A 16303-nucleotide genomic window follows, 5' to 3' on the forward strand; every position below is an offset into this window, starting at 1 on the left:
TTTGTATCTTTTATCAAGAAACTCATTTTTTAGTTCAAATTACAATATCAGAAATATGACATGCTGTTTCCATAGCAACCACAGCAACACTATCAGATCTAAATACATTTTTGAATTACTATTGCCGAATGAAGTGTCCCTGCAAAATTTTTTGAAAATCTGTGAACGTTCATGTCTTTATGAGTTTGATCCTTAGGGAGAACTGGTGTTAATTATCTATATACTACACTATTATATTAGTAAAATCCTTATCATTAATGGCAGCATTATGCTTTATATGAAAGAAGGTTAAAATTCATGCAACTAAAATTGATAAACATAAGTTGGTCTTTGCCTTAAGGTTGATAATTTTTTGATAAATAAATGTCATTTAAATGTCTTTAAGAATCAATTTACAGACTTTGACCGGGATTTTTATTTTTTTTGGAATTTTAGTTCAAAGTTGAAAATTTGACTTCATCATTTATATACCAGGGTGACTTCCGGTCAATTTTTTGCCCTTTTATAGTAATATATTTATTTTTTTCTTTATATCATATTATTAGTAATTTAAATGTCTTTAAGAATCAATTTACAGACTTTGACCGGGTTATATGCTTTTTCGTGAATTTAAGTTTTAATGTTCAAAAATGTGTTGCCAGAGTCACACTAAGAATGTCTTCCGGTCCACTTTTCGGTAAAAAAGCATTTTCTAATATATATTCTTTTAATTTTATCTAATAAACAATTGAAATAGCTTCTAAAATCACTTTTATTTATCGATTTAGCTTAAGCGGTTCCAGAGATATTAGTAATAATACACCTATTTTTCACTTCCGCGTTTTCCACTTCCGCGTTTTAGACCCTCCCCTAAATACGGTATTCAGACTATCCATTGAGAAACCCCCAAAATGGCGTCATTGAACAATAAGAAAGTTGGTGTTGCAGCATGTATTAAGTCTGATTCAACACACTGTACCAAAAGAAGCCGTTCTGATTCAGAAACAGATACGCTATCGCTATCTGATGATAGCACTGAAAATGTGAAAAAACAGCGACCTTCCAAGAAAGGAAGCGATTCTGACGACAGCATTGCTGAGGAAATTCGCACCTCTGCCTCTGCCTCTGGCGAAAATGTATCTGAGCATGCTGAGAGCAGCGATTCATCTCAAATTTCTGTGTTAACTAGAATGGACACAGAAAGTCCTATTTTCTTGGAAACTATAAAGAAAAACACTTCGGAATGGACAGATCTTGTATTGCCAAATTTTAGAATAATATTTGGGAGCGACAAATTTGCACAAGCAGATGACGTGTTTACAAAGGGTATTCTGCATTTGATTGAAAAGGAAGCATGTTCTGAAGTATTAAATTTCTTTTTAAAAGGTCGTACAGAAGATAAAGAAAAATATGAGTGTTTTCGGCATGCAGTTCTTAATGTGTTTGACATTGACTGTTGTCACATTGACAATATTCAAGAAGATGTCATGTTAAAATTGAACCAAATCATAGAAGAAGGTCATTGGATTGACAACTATATAGCCATGGCTAATTGTAATCAACCACTTGTTAGAAGGTAGGGTTTTCAGATTATCTTGTGCTACATCTTAAATGCAATTCTGCCCTGTTAGCCACTGTAGTCGCCATCATGTAAAATAGAACGGTATCAGGATCGTTCGCCCTGATAATTTACATGTTCGCCCTAGGTTTGTTCGCCCTGATAGTCCGTTCGCACTGGGTTCGTTCACCCTATATTCATTTATGATATATATGTATATAAATTTTAATATATATAATTATATTTCGTTCATTGACAATGATTGATGTAACATACATGTATGTATATAGAAAAAGTACTCACTTTGCAGTTTTGTCTGAATAAGGCCATTTTCCACTTCACTATGATAGAGTCAATCATGTTTTAGGATATTGGCATTGTATAGAAAATATTTGCTCATCATTTCCTTTGTTTAAAGCTGCATATAATTGTTCTAAAAAGCTATTTGAAACAAAAAAAAAACTCTTGGTATGGATCAATTAATATTTTATGGGAAAAAATGTCAGGCATAGAAAAACATATTCCTGAAAAATATTCAACATTTAAACTACACTGTGGTCAGGTAGTTAAGAGATACTACAAAAAAATGTATACTGCATTGTTGAAAAAACAGCTAGATATACATGTACATAAAGATGGTAAACTACGAACTTATGTACATGTAACATTCAACATGTTCAAGTGCAACTTCAGTTTTGAAAAATTATTTGTCAATACTTCGACATTTTGAGCAAAGGAAATATATATTACTAGATTAAGAATATCTGCTCACAAATTGCAAATTGAATCTGGTAGATACCAGGGTACTCTTTGACAAAACCGAATTTGTCTCAGGTGCACCTCAGGTGAGGTTGAGGATGAGCATGATGAAGTTCTTTATTTGGGGAAAGACAGCTTCAAGCCGTTAATCCCCTATGGGGTTAACCAGAGAGTAACTCCCTCACATCATTCATTTTGTTTTTATACATGTTATAGTGTGGAAAACCCCCCAACAAATCTTACTTCAATTGAAGAGAAGGAGACCCAATAATGAATAGTTTGACTTTAAACAATTTTTTACACATTTCCCTTCTGTTTCTCACGAAATTATCGTATCTTGAACTCTCCTTTACACTATTTACGTTTATTTTACCATCCGGAAAAATTAGTATCACGAGATATTCTAAATATATCCAACCTACATTGTATTTTATAATGACGTCATTCTTGGAAGAAGCAGGGATATCCTTCACCAGTTCACTGGTTATTTAAATCATTCTTAGAGATCCTGCACTAATTAAAAAATTTTATTTGTTAAATCTAAATATTGTTTACTGAAGATGATTTAAACATCAACATACAATACTTTAATTTGTAGGTCAACAACTTTCAAAATAAACAAAGATCGTGGGGTTACAAATGTACATGAGACAGGGGAAAGAAACGATTTTATTACTTTTTTCGGGTCTCACTAATCAGAGACAAGAAGCGTCAAAAGGCGACAAGAAGCGTCAAGAAGACTATTTAGCGACAAGACAAAATTATTCTTCTTGTCGCTTCTTGTCCCTAATTAGTGAGACCACTTTTTTTTCTGTAAAAATTATGAGAATCTTCCTCCAATTCAGGAGCACCTCAATGGATGAGTAATCATCCACTAAAATAAAAGTTAATAAAATTGAGAATGGAAATGGGGAATGTGTCAAAGAGACAACAACCCGACCAAATAAAAAACCAACAGTAGAAGGTCACCAACAGGTCTTCAATGTAGCGAGAAATTCTCGCACGCGGAGGCGTCCTTCAGCTGGCCCCTAAACAAATATATACTAGTTCAGTGATAATGAACGCCATACTAATTTCCAAATTGTACACAAGAAACTAAAATTAAAATAATACAAGACTAACAAAGGCCAGAGGCTCCTGACTTGGGACAGGCGCTAAAATGCGGCGGGGTTAAACATGTTTGTGAGATCTCAGCCCTTCCCCTATACCTCCAACCAATGTAGAAAAGTAAAAGCATAACAATACGCACATTAAAATTCATTTCAAGAGAAGTCCGAGTCCAATGTCAGAAGATGTAACCAAAGAAAATAAACAAAATGACAATAATACATAAATAACAACAGACTACTAGCAGTTAACTGACATGCCAGCTCCAGACTTCAATTAAACTGACTGACAGATTATGATTTCATCAAATGAACATCAGGCACAATCCTTCCCGTTAGGGGTTTAGTATCATACCATCATAACATATATGAGAAGAACATAACCCGTGCAGGCCTCGACAATAATGCTTGTCTGATTGTCCGATACCAGAGGGAAAAAAGGTCGGACAAGTAAAAGCTGTATCAAGCTTGTCCGTCGGGACAAGTAAATTATTATTCTGCAGAAAATAAATTTAATCCAACTTTGATGAACAAAGTATTTATAAACAAAAAACAAGAAAACAAATATTAATTTGACAAGCTTCTGTATTCTGTTTATTCAAATGCAAAGCCTTTTTCTTCAACATGTTTACTTGCAATCAATAATTTTTAACTGGTTCTTTGTCAGGTACTTTTTAACAGGTATACTATTCTTGGAAACCAGTCTTACTGATCCAAATCAATAAAACATAATTAAATAGAAACAAGGGCCGTCTTTCCCCTCAGAGCTATTCAGCTCTTTGATTATTTAAATGTGACACTCATTTATTAAAAAGAGAGGAATTGATGCAAAACATATCAAAATCATGTCCAAACTTTCAAAATTTAAATATTGATAACAAATTTATTTGGATAATGAATAATGAGGATCCCAAAGTACTATTTGCATTTTACAAATATATAGAAGATACTAAGAATTAAAGGACAACTTAATCTGCAATAACTAATTCGTTATAACTCTTTAATATGAATTTGGATACCCTGTTAAGCCTGCACAGATCATAAGAATAATTTCAAATTCTTTTGCACCGTCCCTTGATGATCCTTGCTGGCTGGACACAGAATCTATAATCTTAAAAATATGTTTTTAAAATATATTTTCAATAATTAAGGAGCTTGACTCATCTGCATTTAAGTACAAGTACGGACCCCCCTTTAAGCACCGACTCTTGGTGCTTTCTGCAGATAAGTCATATTAAATATAAAATATATTATATTAAATTTTGAGTTATCTTTCTTTGTCCAGAATAGTTATTGAATCAATTTAAATCATTGTTTTATACAATATACAATGTATTTTCACTTTTATCAACTGATAAATTAAAACAATCTTTACCATTCAGTGATAGCAATCACTTTTTTTTACATTTTAAAATTTTATGATGTATTTAAATGAGCAGTTATTGTTGCAAACTCCATTAGAAATTTGAATTGAGATCAGTTCTGGAATAAGGGAAAGGGGGATGTGAAAACAAAATGGGGGGGGGGGGGGGTCAATTTTTCTCATTTCAGATTTCATAAATAAAAAGAAAATTTCTTCAAATATTTTTTTGAGAGGATTAATATTCAACAGCATAATGAATTGCTCAAAGGCAAACAATTTAAGTTCATTAGACCACATTCATTCTGTGTCAGAAACCTATGCTGTGTCAACTATATAATCACAATCCAAATTAAGAGCTGAATCCAGCTTGAATGTTTTGTCCATACTTTCTCCAACTGTTCAGGGTTCAACCTCTGCAGTCGTATAAAGCTGTGCCCTGCGGAGCATCTGGTTAAAGATAATTTACATTGTAAAACTGCCATCTTTTTTGCTATGAGGATCCCTTTAGTTAGTCATGTTAGTTGCATAAATTAGTTGCATAAAATTTGTTACTCTCCCGTAATATCATTGCCATCGATGTGATACTATTACTAGTCCAAAATTACTCTGATCAATGTCCAATGGCTGTTTTGCAAGACAAGCTGGGGCTGTGGGATGCCAGAGGTTGTCCCACATCATGCACATCAAAAAGTGGATACTTGTAGTCCAAACTAGATGTGCTGCTTCATTGCTTCTGCTGCCAACTAAAAGCCTTTATTTTCAAAAGGACGTGAAGTTATGAGAGATTTCACGACCTTGAGACTCAAATATGCAAATATTTATGCTTTTTTCACCTCCTTTAAAGGAGATTGATGTTTAACATTTACAGGAATAAGCATTTAGTGCCAACCACGATAACAGTCGAAAGCTCTCGGACATTTAGATTACTTGCATCATAAGGGAGGACATCAAAAGTTGTTATTGCAACTGGATATGATACAATGTCAATGTAAACAAACTCTAGAGAAACTTTAAAAATCAAGCTGAAGTAGTGTTAGCCCTGAGATTATCACTAGGCTTAATTAGTAATGAAATACTGTCAGATAGTTGAGACAACACATCCACCCACAGTGACAAGCAATAGGTCACCTACAATGTATATTTGTTGTATGAAAGAATTGTTAGCTGTACATGTACATGCCTGCCTGGCATGGTTTATCTGACCTTGACTTCATTTTCATGGTTCATTGGTAAATATTTAGTGTTCTTGGTTAATTAAGAATAAGTTTTTGTGACAGTTGTAATAAAGCCTTATATTTAGGACTATCACAATAATATCAATGATTAGTGAACGAGGCATTTCAGTGTGTGCACTCTTGTCAATTTCAAGGGTTTGCATTCAATGACAAAGCAAATTGAAGGCTTTGAACTAATGGCCTGGTAGCGTGAGCCCTGTGTTGTCGAACCCTGTTGGCATATTACATGAAGTTAAGTCTTGTGTTTCATTTTGTTATGCTTCTTTTTTTTAGAATTTGTGATAGGGATCTTTGTACAAATCTGAAAACCTTTATATGGCAGCTTTTATACATGATTAGAAAAAGGAAAGGAAACAAACCTAAGGAACTGTCTGAAGGAATGTATCAAGAACTGTTTGTCTCCTTTGCAAGAATATTTGGCCTAAATATTGTGTAAGTACATATTCATTATTTTCAGGCATTAAAAATGGTTAAAGGTGCATGAACTACAAGATATATATATATATGGACCATAATTTGGTATTCGGCCTTTGGTTTCTTTTTGTATCCTTTTTTATAAGTTCTAAAATTTTTACTTTTATTTTGTGGGTTGTGTTAACGTTGGTGTTAGAATAGTATGAATGGAACAATTGAGTTTTTCGAGAAAAAATTAATACATTTTGATTCACCATTTACGTGACATGAAACCAAACAGGAAACCAATCTTTATTTTCTTCATTTTGCACAATATAATTCAAAAGGCATAAATAAACACCATTACTAGTGTTACTTGCTTCATGTTAATATTTAAAATCTATTTTCAATGTTATATTAAAGTTTTTTTTAAACCTGACAGGACACCATAAGAAACCGAAAGCATTTTTTTAGTTTTATTTTATTGCAAAATCCATCTTAAGGCGAAGTGTACGTAATTGCACGCTCCTAGCGGAATACGGGATTAATAACGATCGACCTTAGTTACGCAAGTTATCTGCCTTACTCCAAGAAAGGACACACGAAAGAGAAAATACTTCGTGCGGTCTATTATGAGAGGAAGGACAGGGGGGGGGGGGGGGGGGGGGGGGGGGGTACACTTCTCCTTTCTCTTACCCTCTTCTCCTTTCTCCCACCCCTCTTCTCCTTTTTTTTTTTTTTTAATTTACCGGAAAAAAGAGAGATATTTTATTTTTTCATATTTTATTTTTTTCTCCAACTTTTTCTCCTTTCTCCCAGCCTTCCTCTCCTTTCTCCTACCCCATTTCTCCCTGTAACCCTTACCCCTGTCCTCCCCCTCTATTATAAATCCAACAAGCACGCCCGTGCTGTCTTAAAAAACCTTATCATGAGAAATTGTCTGAATTACTCCATTTAGAAATCAAAGCATTCTATTGTTCCGTGCAGCCTGACTTTAATACTAGTTGATTTTTTTGGTTTCAGACGCATGGGACATGAAAGGCATTTCGTGTAAAAACTTATGATATCAACATATTGTAAAAACGCCTCACAACAGAATTATAAATAAATAAACATGTGATGATTCTACTTCTATTATTAGGTATTTAATTATTAAAATTAAACCTGAATTGACCCAACAATATCGTTTTAAAAGCCGTAGTTTTGAACAAAAACACACATACTCAACATAAAGTTTTAGGTTACACAAAGTCATGTGAAATTAATTTTTAGATTAAAAAAAACGTTGACATGTTCGTTTTTTGTGCTAATGAAATTTTTAGGACATGTTTTATATCAATTTAGAAAATAAGACGATACCAAGAGAATATAATTTGACGACTAGTCTAGGGCAACACTTACAAGTCGGAAGAAAAAATACGAAAGTTAACAAATTAGGCCCCGAAAATATACTCATAGTAAACTAAAAAGTGATCACTCTAAACATTTATCTTAGAATAAAAAAAAACTATGTCATTCAACTTCCAGTTTTCAACTTTTTATACATGTACAGAAAATAAACAGGTGTCTTCTATTCCGTCCGAAATTTATTGTAAAACTGAATCTAAATTTAGAACCAAATTGAAATCGAAAGTACAAATACACATGATTCATGTATGATAAAAATATAACACGTCATTTCTTCTTTTTCAAATTCCAATTTCGAAGAGATAGCTACATTTTTTTTTTTTGTAAATTTGTTTTCTTTTATTGTGCCTGTGTGCATCATTTCAAATTAGAAAAAAAATGTAATTTTTACTGAGTAACTGTGTTATTCCTAATAGGTCTCAATTCAAGATTATGAATGAGTAGAAAATATCATTACGGTTAAAGAAAAGAGGCCAGAAAAGTTTTGTGGCACTTGTAACTGTAATTTAATGTTTAGTGGAATGAGAGGTGAAAAAAGTTCAGACTTTTTATACATTTCGATAGCATTTTAAAGATTTTGTTTTAATTTAACGGAAGTCTACTGCAAGGAATGCATATAAACTACCTCAATGATTATCCAGGAAAATTTCGCACTCAGTCAGCTCTATGTTTTCACTTAGTTCATGATAATAGATCATAATACAAGAATTTAGAAGCCCGTGGTGTACTAGCAGGGGCGGATCCAGCCATTAAAAGAAGGTGGCCCCAACCCAGGACAAAGTGTGGGGGGGGGGTCCGACTATATGTCCCCATTCAAATGCATTTATCGACCAATTACTTGTCCAATAATGTAAGAATTTGGAGTTTCATATCATTTACATTCAACATTTTTTTATAGGATGTTACTTTTCTTATTGTCAACATTTACCCCCCCCCCCCCCCCCCAAAAAAAATGTATCCGATAAAAATCGTTGAATATAATTCATTACAAACTCCAAAGATTTGTATTATTGGACTAATAGTCTACTGGTTGTTATTCACTTTGGTTCAAGTCTTCTACTTCACAACATGGTATTTGTTTTTCGTAACTATTTTTTTCATGAATAAGGCTGTTGATTTTCTCGTTAGAAATATTTTGCATTTTTCATATCCGAGTTGTTGTGGCCTACACAATATGTTTTTGTCCCTTTAATTGTTGAAAAGAGTTTGGTTGTTAATAGTTATTGCTTACATCGACTTCATTTAACCAGTGGCGGGTAGTTGACTCATTGGATGTGATACCACATCTCCTTATTGTTTTATATAAAATAAATAGGAAAGTCGTGCATTTGCATTATGCAGAGGCTATATTCGTACGGCACTTTGCTAGGTAAACCTGTGTAGCAATACAGTATGAATAATCTCCGTGCATTACACTGAGTACATTCTTGTAACATTTTATTAGGTAAATTTTTAAAGCATCGAACAAGATAATTCTCATAAGGTCGCATTCTTATATAATTAATTTTACACCAGTTAATTTAAAGCGTTACTCTATATTCATCGCTATTTAAAGCATTCCCCTACACAAATTTCATTTCATAACACTGCATGGGTATGTTACGGTTGTTATTGCACTGACTATGTACGTCGATCTCAAAAGAATCACATAAGGTGTAAGGTTTTCATTTTGAATATACATGTATGAAATATCTGCGACTGGTAGTTATACCAAATGCTCCGATCTTTTCTATATTGTTTTAAATGTATATATTAACGAGTCCATCTTTTAAACCTCATTGTGGTCTAAAAAATTATGAAGATAAAATGAAATGAATCACTTTTCTGGATTAACCTAGATAAGGGACACTAAAGGCAGAACATTTTAAAGCCACGGATGTATAAGAACTAAAATAGTTGAAGAACCATAGTATGCTTTTTGTTTAAATCCGTGTTACCCAAAGGGAGACTGGGGAAACGAAATATGTTCGCTTGGTCTTCTCCCGACCGGCAGTAAAACATTTGCCGAAGAGGAGCCTCCGTTTGGCTGTGCAAGATTTATTAAGCTCGCAGTCACGTCCGGTCAGAATGGGAACGCTAAATACGATGCCTCGTGTAAAGAGAGTGCCACACTCTATGCCCGTTAGAAACCTTTGCAACAACTATAATTTAAGGGTTGAATATGTGGACTGTTGCACGCGGCAAAATTTCTGTCCCTATCCCGTATACATGTACTCTCATTTTCTAGTGGCACTCCAAATTTCCCAGACCATCATCCCGGATGGCCTCTGTTATGAACAAAACTTCCTATTGTATTTATTATTAACTTGTTCTTGTCCTGAACATGCATGATATATTTGCCACTGGACGTTAAGCAACCAACAATCAATCAATCAATTGAAATCATTAAATGCGGATTTTTAACAAATAATGCATGGAACAAACAAATATTTTCTTATGTTACTGAAACTTCATTCAGCAAACATTACATCATTCTTTGTCATTTAGTTACCTTTAATGAAAAAGCTTGCAATGTCTCTAGTTTTGTTAGTCTGAAACTTAGCCTGTCGTTCCTTATGGTCTCTGCTGTTTGCATGTTCCCTGGCTCTCTGGACAGGATTTCCTCTGCATCCCAAGTTTATGTCAATTTTGCAGCAGCGACAATGTGCATTCTTTTGATTAAGCAGAAAAATTCCTTTGCCAAGTTCCATTTCAATGGCATCAAACATAGTTTTGATGGTTGAATCAATTTCCTCGTTCATCCCAACTGCATAAACATTTGCCAAATGTCCCCTTGAACTGGCATGAAATTTAACATTTTGGATTTTCTTTCCAAAATCTCCCAACTTGTAATTTTTGTTGCAAAGAGAGCAAGAAAACATAGATTTTCCATCTTCCTCAACAACTTTAAATTTACAGCTTACATTGAATTTTCATTTTCTTCTTTCTCTAGTTCACTAATAAGACTCTCCAATCTTGAAATCCCATCATGGAAAATGCTATCATTAACTGCAAAAGAAATAAAATGCATTATTTATAAACACTTAAATAGTAACAATAATGCACGCTGTGTCGTGCTAAGAATACTTCCTCTCTTGATTTAAATGGAAGTATCGGCAGACAGTAGGTCGGTGTCTTTATTATAATCACACTTCATATATACAAAGTTCATGGGACAGACTGACGGACGGAGTCGCTCGCTCGAGTTTTACCATATATTACCAATCAATTGATCTTCACGAAGATCTAATCAATCAAATCATGATTCAAAATAACAATGTAATCAACCATGCATGATCAGGCATCAATCAAATGAGTACATTGTGTTATACGGGCCACATTGCCGTTTTACAGATTGCCAGTCAATCGATCGAGTTTTACCATGTATTACCTATCAATCGATCTTCATAAAGATCTAATCAGTCAAATCTTGATTCAAAATGACCATGTAATCAATCAATCAAGTACACTGTGTAATACGGGCCCCATTGACGTTTTACAGATTGCCGATCAATCAATCAAGTTTTACTATTAATTACCATTCAATCGATCTTCATGAAGATCTAATCAATCAAATCATGATTCAGAGTAATCATTTAATCATGATTAGAAATTTATTTATCAAGTACACTGTAATACGGGCTCCATTTATCTGTGTTAAAGATTGCCTATCAATCAATTTACCAAGTACAATGTGTAATACTGGCCCCCATTTATCTGTGTGACAGATTCCCGATCAATCAATAAAAATAATGATTTTTGCAAAATAACCAACCAACTAACCAATGGGGAAAGACCACCACCATCAATTGTTCTCTGAACAATTAGATGAAAACAATTGGTTATATCATTTTAAATGACTTCATTCTTTTTATTAAAATGAAATCAAGGAATTGTATATTTTTGATATATAATAAGATTCTGCAGTCATTTTCACAAAAAATCTTACGACTACAGTTGATCGTAAGTCATGAACAAGTCAGTATACTTATGATCAATCTTAGTCTTAAGTTTTTTTGTGAGACTGACTTCTGAACACCAGACATGTACAGTCTTATTTTAATCTTTATTATATTATCATCAGATTATGTTACAATTGTCAGACTTTGAAAGGGTCAGTTAATGTTTATATTATGTAAACATAGTTTTTTTAGAAATGGTTTCACATTTCATCAATCTTGCAAAATTTAACCAAATATCACATTTATAAATAAATTAGTTCAAAAGTCTTTTCTTTACAAAACATCATATTTGATGGAAATATTGAAATTGTAATTGATATATTGCCAAGGAATAAATAAACAATCTGAAACAAATAATCAACGCAAAGGGAAGTAATCATGTATATTACAGATATTGGCTATATCCACTTTGTGTCTATCATTTTTACTAAATTCGATATTTTTTTTTATCAAGTTACTACATGACTGATTTTAATAAAAATAAATACAATAAGATGAAGAAATGGTTAATTTTTATACGACCCCAAAATTTGAAAAATGTTTCGTCGTATATTGCTATCACGTTGGCGGCGTCATCTGTGTCGTCGTCGTCGTCGTCGTCCGAATACTTTTAGTTTTCGCACTCTAACTTTAGTAAAAGTGAATAGAAATCTTTGAAATTTTAACACAAGGTTTATGACCAGGTATTGATTTTGGGAGTTTTGGTCCCAACATTTTAGGAATAAGGGGCCAAAGAGGGCCCAAATAAGCATTTTCTTGGTTTTCGCACTATAACTTTAGTTTAAGTTAATAGAAATCTATGAAATTTTGACACAAGGTTTATGACCACAAAAAAAAGGTTGAGATTGATTTTGGGAGTTTTGGTTTCATCAGTTTAGGAATTAGGGGCCAAAAAAGTGCCCAAATAAGCATTATTCTTGGTTTTTGCACAATAACTTTAGTTTAAGTAAATAGAAATCAATGAAATTTAAACACAATGTGTATGACCACAAAAGGAAGGTTGGTATTGATTTTGGGAGTTTAGGTCCCAACAGAATAAGGGGCCCAAAGGGTCCAAAATTAAACTTTGTTTGATTTCATCAAAAATTGAATAAATGGGGTTCTTTGATATGCCAAATCTAACTGTGTATGTAGATTCTTCATTTTTGGTCCTGTTTTCAAATTGGTCTACATTAAAGTCCAAAGGGTCCAAAATTAAACTTAGTTTGATTTTAACAAAAATTGAAATCTTGGGGTTCTTTGATATGCCAAATCTAACTGTGTATGTAGATTCTTCATTTTTGGTCCTGTTTTCAAATTGGTCTACATTAAAGTCCAAAGGGTCCAAAATTAAACTTAGTTTGATTTTAACAAAAATTGAAATCTTGGGGTTCTTTGATATGCTGAATCCAAACATGTACTTAGATTTTTGATTATGGGCCCAGTTTTCAAGTTGGTCTTAATCAGGATCTAAAATTATTATATTTAGTATTGTGCAATAGCAAGAAATTTTCCATTGCACAGTATTGAGCAATAGCAAGAAATCTTCAATTGTACAGTATTGTGCAATAGCAAGTCATTTAAATTGCACAGTATTGCTCAATAGGAAGAAATATCTAATTGCACAATATTGTGCAATAGTTAATTTTTTTTTAATTAGACTTATCTTTTTTTGTCCAGAATAGTAAGCAAGAAATATCTAATTGCACAATATTGTGCAATAGCAATATTTTTTTATTAGAGTTATCTTTCTTTGTCCCGAATAGTAAGCAAGAAATATCTAATTTCACAATATTGTGAAATAGCAAGAATTTTTTTAATTGGAGTTATCTTTCTTTGTCCAGAATAAACTTAAATCTTTGTTATATACAATATACAACTCATCTAAACATCAACCCAACAATGTTAGATCTGTAAATTTGCTTTCGCAAATTTTTGGTTCTTCCCTTGCCAGGATTCGAACCCATGCTACTGTGATATCGTGACACCAAATCGCCTGCACTGCAGTCGTCCCACTAGACCACACGACCACCTGGGCTCTCAAAAAAAGAGCTTTAGGTGGCCATATGTTACCTTTCCACGTCAGTTTTAATCTAGCGGCGTACTACAGTACATGATATATAAGGCATGAAGATGTTATTGTTACAGATCAGCTAAATTATCTATAGTAAAGGATCCTACAAATTAATGTAAGATACAGTCACAGAAAATAATTATATTCATAAGTACCTCTGAGTCAGTGACAACCCTACAACAGATGTATCCATCGGATCGCCATCAATGATGGTGATACATGGCTGTGTACATAATGTATATACAACTCGTCTAAACATCAACCCAACAATGTTAGATCTGTAAATTTGCTTTCGCAAATTTTTTGGGTGGATTCGAAACCCATGCTACTGTGATATCGTGACACCAAATCGCCTGCACTGCAGTCGTCCCGCTAGACAACACGACCACCTGGGCTCTCAAAAAAAGAGCGTTCGGTGACAATATATATTCACTTTTTACTACCAACTGATAAATTAAAACAATCTTTACCAAGCAGTTTTTTTACATCTTAATATTTTATGATGTATTTAAATGAGTAGTTATTGTTGCAAACTCAATTAAAAAAAAGGATTAATATTCAACAGCCTAGTGAATTGCTCTAAGAGAAAACAAAAATGTTACGTTCATTAGAACACATTCATTCTATGTCAGAAATCTATGCTGTGTCAACTATTTAATCACTATCAAATTTAGAGCTGGATTCAGCTTGAATGTTGTGTCCATACTTGCCCCAACCATTCAGGGTTCAACCTCTGCGGTCGTATAAAGCTGTGCCCTGCGGAGCATCTGGTTTTTAAAATATAAGCAATAAGTCAATTTTATTTGTTGTATGGAAGAATTGTTAGCTGTTCATGCCTACCTGGCATGGTTCATCTGACTGTGACCTCATTTTCATGGTTCAAAGGTCAATGTTAAGTTTATGTGACAGTTGTAAAAAAGCTTTATTATTAGGACTATCAACATAATTTCAATGATTAGTAAAGAAGGCGAGACATTTCAGTGTGTGCACGCTTGTGGAACTATATAAAGTTTGGCATTTAAATGTATTAGTATCAAATTGTCACAAAATAATCACATAAGTATACGTTTTTGATGTTTGATACTGTTTCCAACCATGATGATTTGAGACTAGAAATTGAAATTTTTATATAACTGCAAAAAATGAATTTTTTTTTGTCGTGCATTGATATTAAGTTGTCGTCGTCGTCCAAAGACATTAGGTTTTTGCACTCTAAATTTAGTAAAAGTAAATAGAAATCTATGAAATTCGAACACAAGGTTAATGACCACAAAAGGAAGGAAATTTTACTGTTTTTGGCTTTTATCTTGAATATTGTTATAGATAGAGATAAACTGTACACAGCAATAATGTTCAGCAAAGTAAGATTTACAAATAAGTCACCATGACCGAAATGGTCAGTTGACCCCTTTAGGAGTAATTGCCTTTTTTAGTCAATTTTTAATCATTTTTCGTAAATCTTCTCCTCTGAAACTACAGGGCCAAAATAATCCAAACTTGTGTCCAGTGACCCAGCCATCTAACCAAGATGGTCGCCACAGCTAAAAATAGAACATAGGGGTAAAATGCAGTTTTTGGATTATAACACAAAAACCAAAGCATTAAGCATGTAAAGGGCAAATCTGTTGGGGTAAAATTGTTAATCAGGTCAAGATCTATCTCCCCTGCAATTTTCAGATGAATCAGAAAACCTTTTCTTGGGTTGCTACCCTGAATTGGTAATTTAGAGAAAATTTTGCCGTTTTTGGTTATTATCTTGAATATTATTATAGATGGAGACAGATATTAAAACTGTAACAGCATTAATGTTCAGCAAAGTAAGATTTACAAATAAGACAACATGACCGAAATCATCAATTGACCCCTTAAGGAGTTATTGTTCCGAATATTCATTTTTATGCCCCACCTACGATAGTAGAGGGGCATTATGTTTTCTGGTCTGTGGCTCCGTTTGTTCGTCCGTCTGTGCGTCTGTTCGTTCAGGTTAAAGTTTTTGGTCAAGGTTGTTTTTGATGAAGCTGAAGTCCAATCAACTTGAAACTTAGTACTTGTTGCTTATGATGTGATCTTTCTAATTTTATAGCCAAATTAGACTTTTGACCCCAAATTCACGGTCCACTGACATGACTGAACATAGAAAATGAAAGTCGGAGTTTCAGGTTAAAGTTTTTGGTCGAGGTAGTTTTTGATGAAACTGAAGTCAAATCAACTTGAAACTTAGTACACTTGTTACACTTGTTGCTTATGATATGATCTTTCTAATTTTAAGACAAAATAGACTTTTGACCCCAATTTCACGGTCCACTGAACATAGAAAATGAAAGTGGGGATTTAAGGTTAAAGTTTTTGATAAAATTGAAATCCAATCAACTTGAAACTTAGTACATACGTTCCCTATAGTATAATCTTTCTTATTTTAATGCCAAATTAGATTATTACCCAATTTCACGGTCCATGGAACGTGGAAGAGGATTGTGCGAGTGGGGCATACGTGTACTTTGGACACATT

General features: G+C 33.4%; 1 protein-coding gene across 1 annotated transcript in view; it reads left to right on the forward strand.

Annotated features, from left to right (window-relative positions):
- The first annotated feature begins 890 nt into the window (after positions 1-890).
- Positions 891-16303, forward strand: part of LOC134719694 (uncharacterized) — a 29447-nt gene continuing 14034 nt past the window's right edge. Inside the window, exons 1-2 of the mRNA XM_063582664.1 lie at positions 891-1555; positions 6274-6432. Of these exons, the coding sequence (XP_063438734.1) occupies positions 891-1555; positions 6274-6432 (824 nt within the window). The remainder of the gene's footprint in view (positions 1556-6273; positions 6433-16303) is intronic.

This window comes from Mytilus trossulus, chromosome 5, assembly GCF_036588685.1.
Source record: "Mytilus trossulus isolate FHL-02 chromosome 5, PNRI_Mtr1.1.1.hap1, whole genome shotgun sequence".
Lineage (NCBI taxonomy): Eukaryota > Metazoa > Mollusca > Bivalvia > Mytilida > Mytilidae > Mytilus > Mytilus trossulus.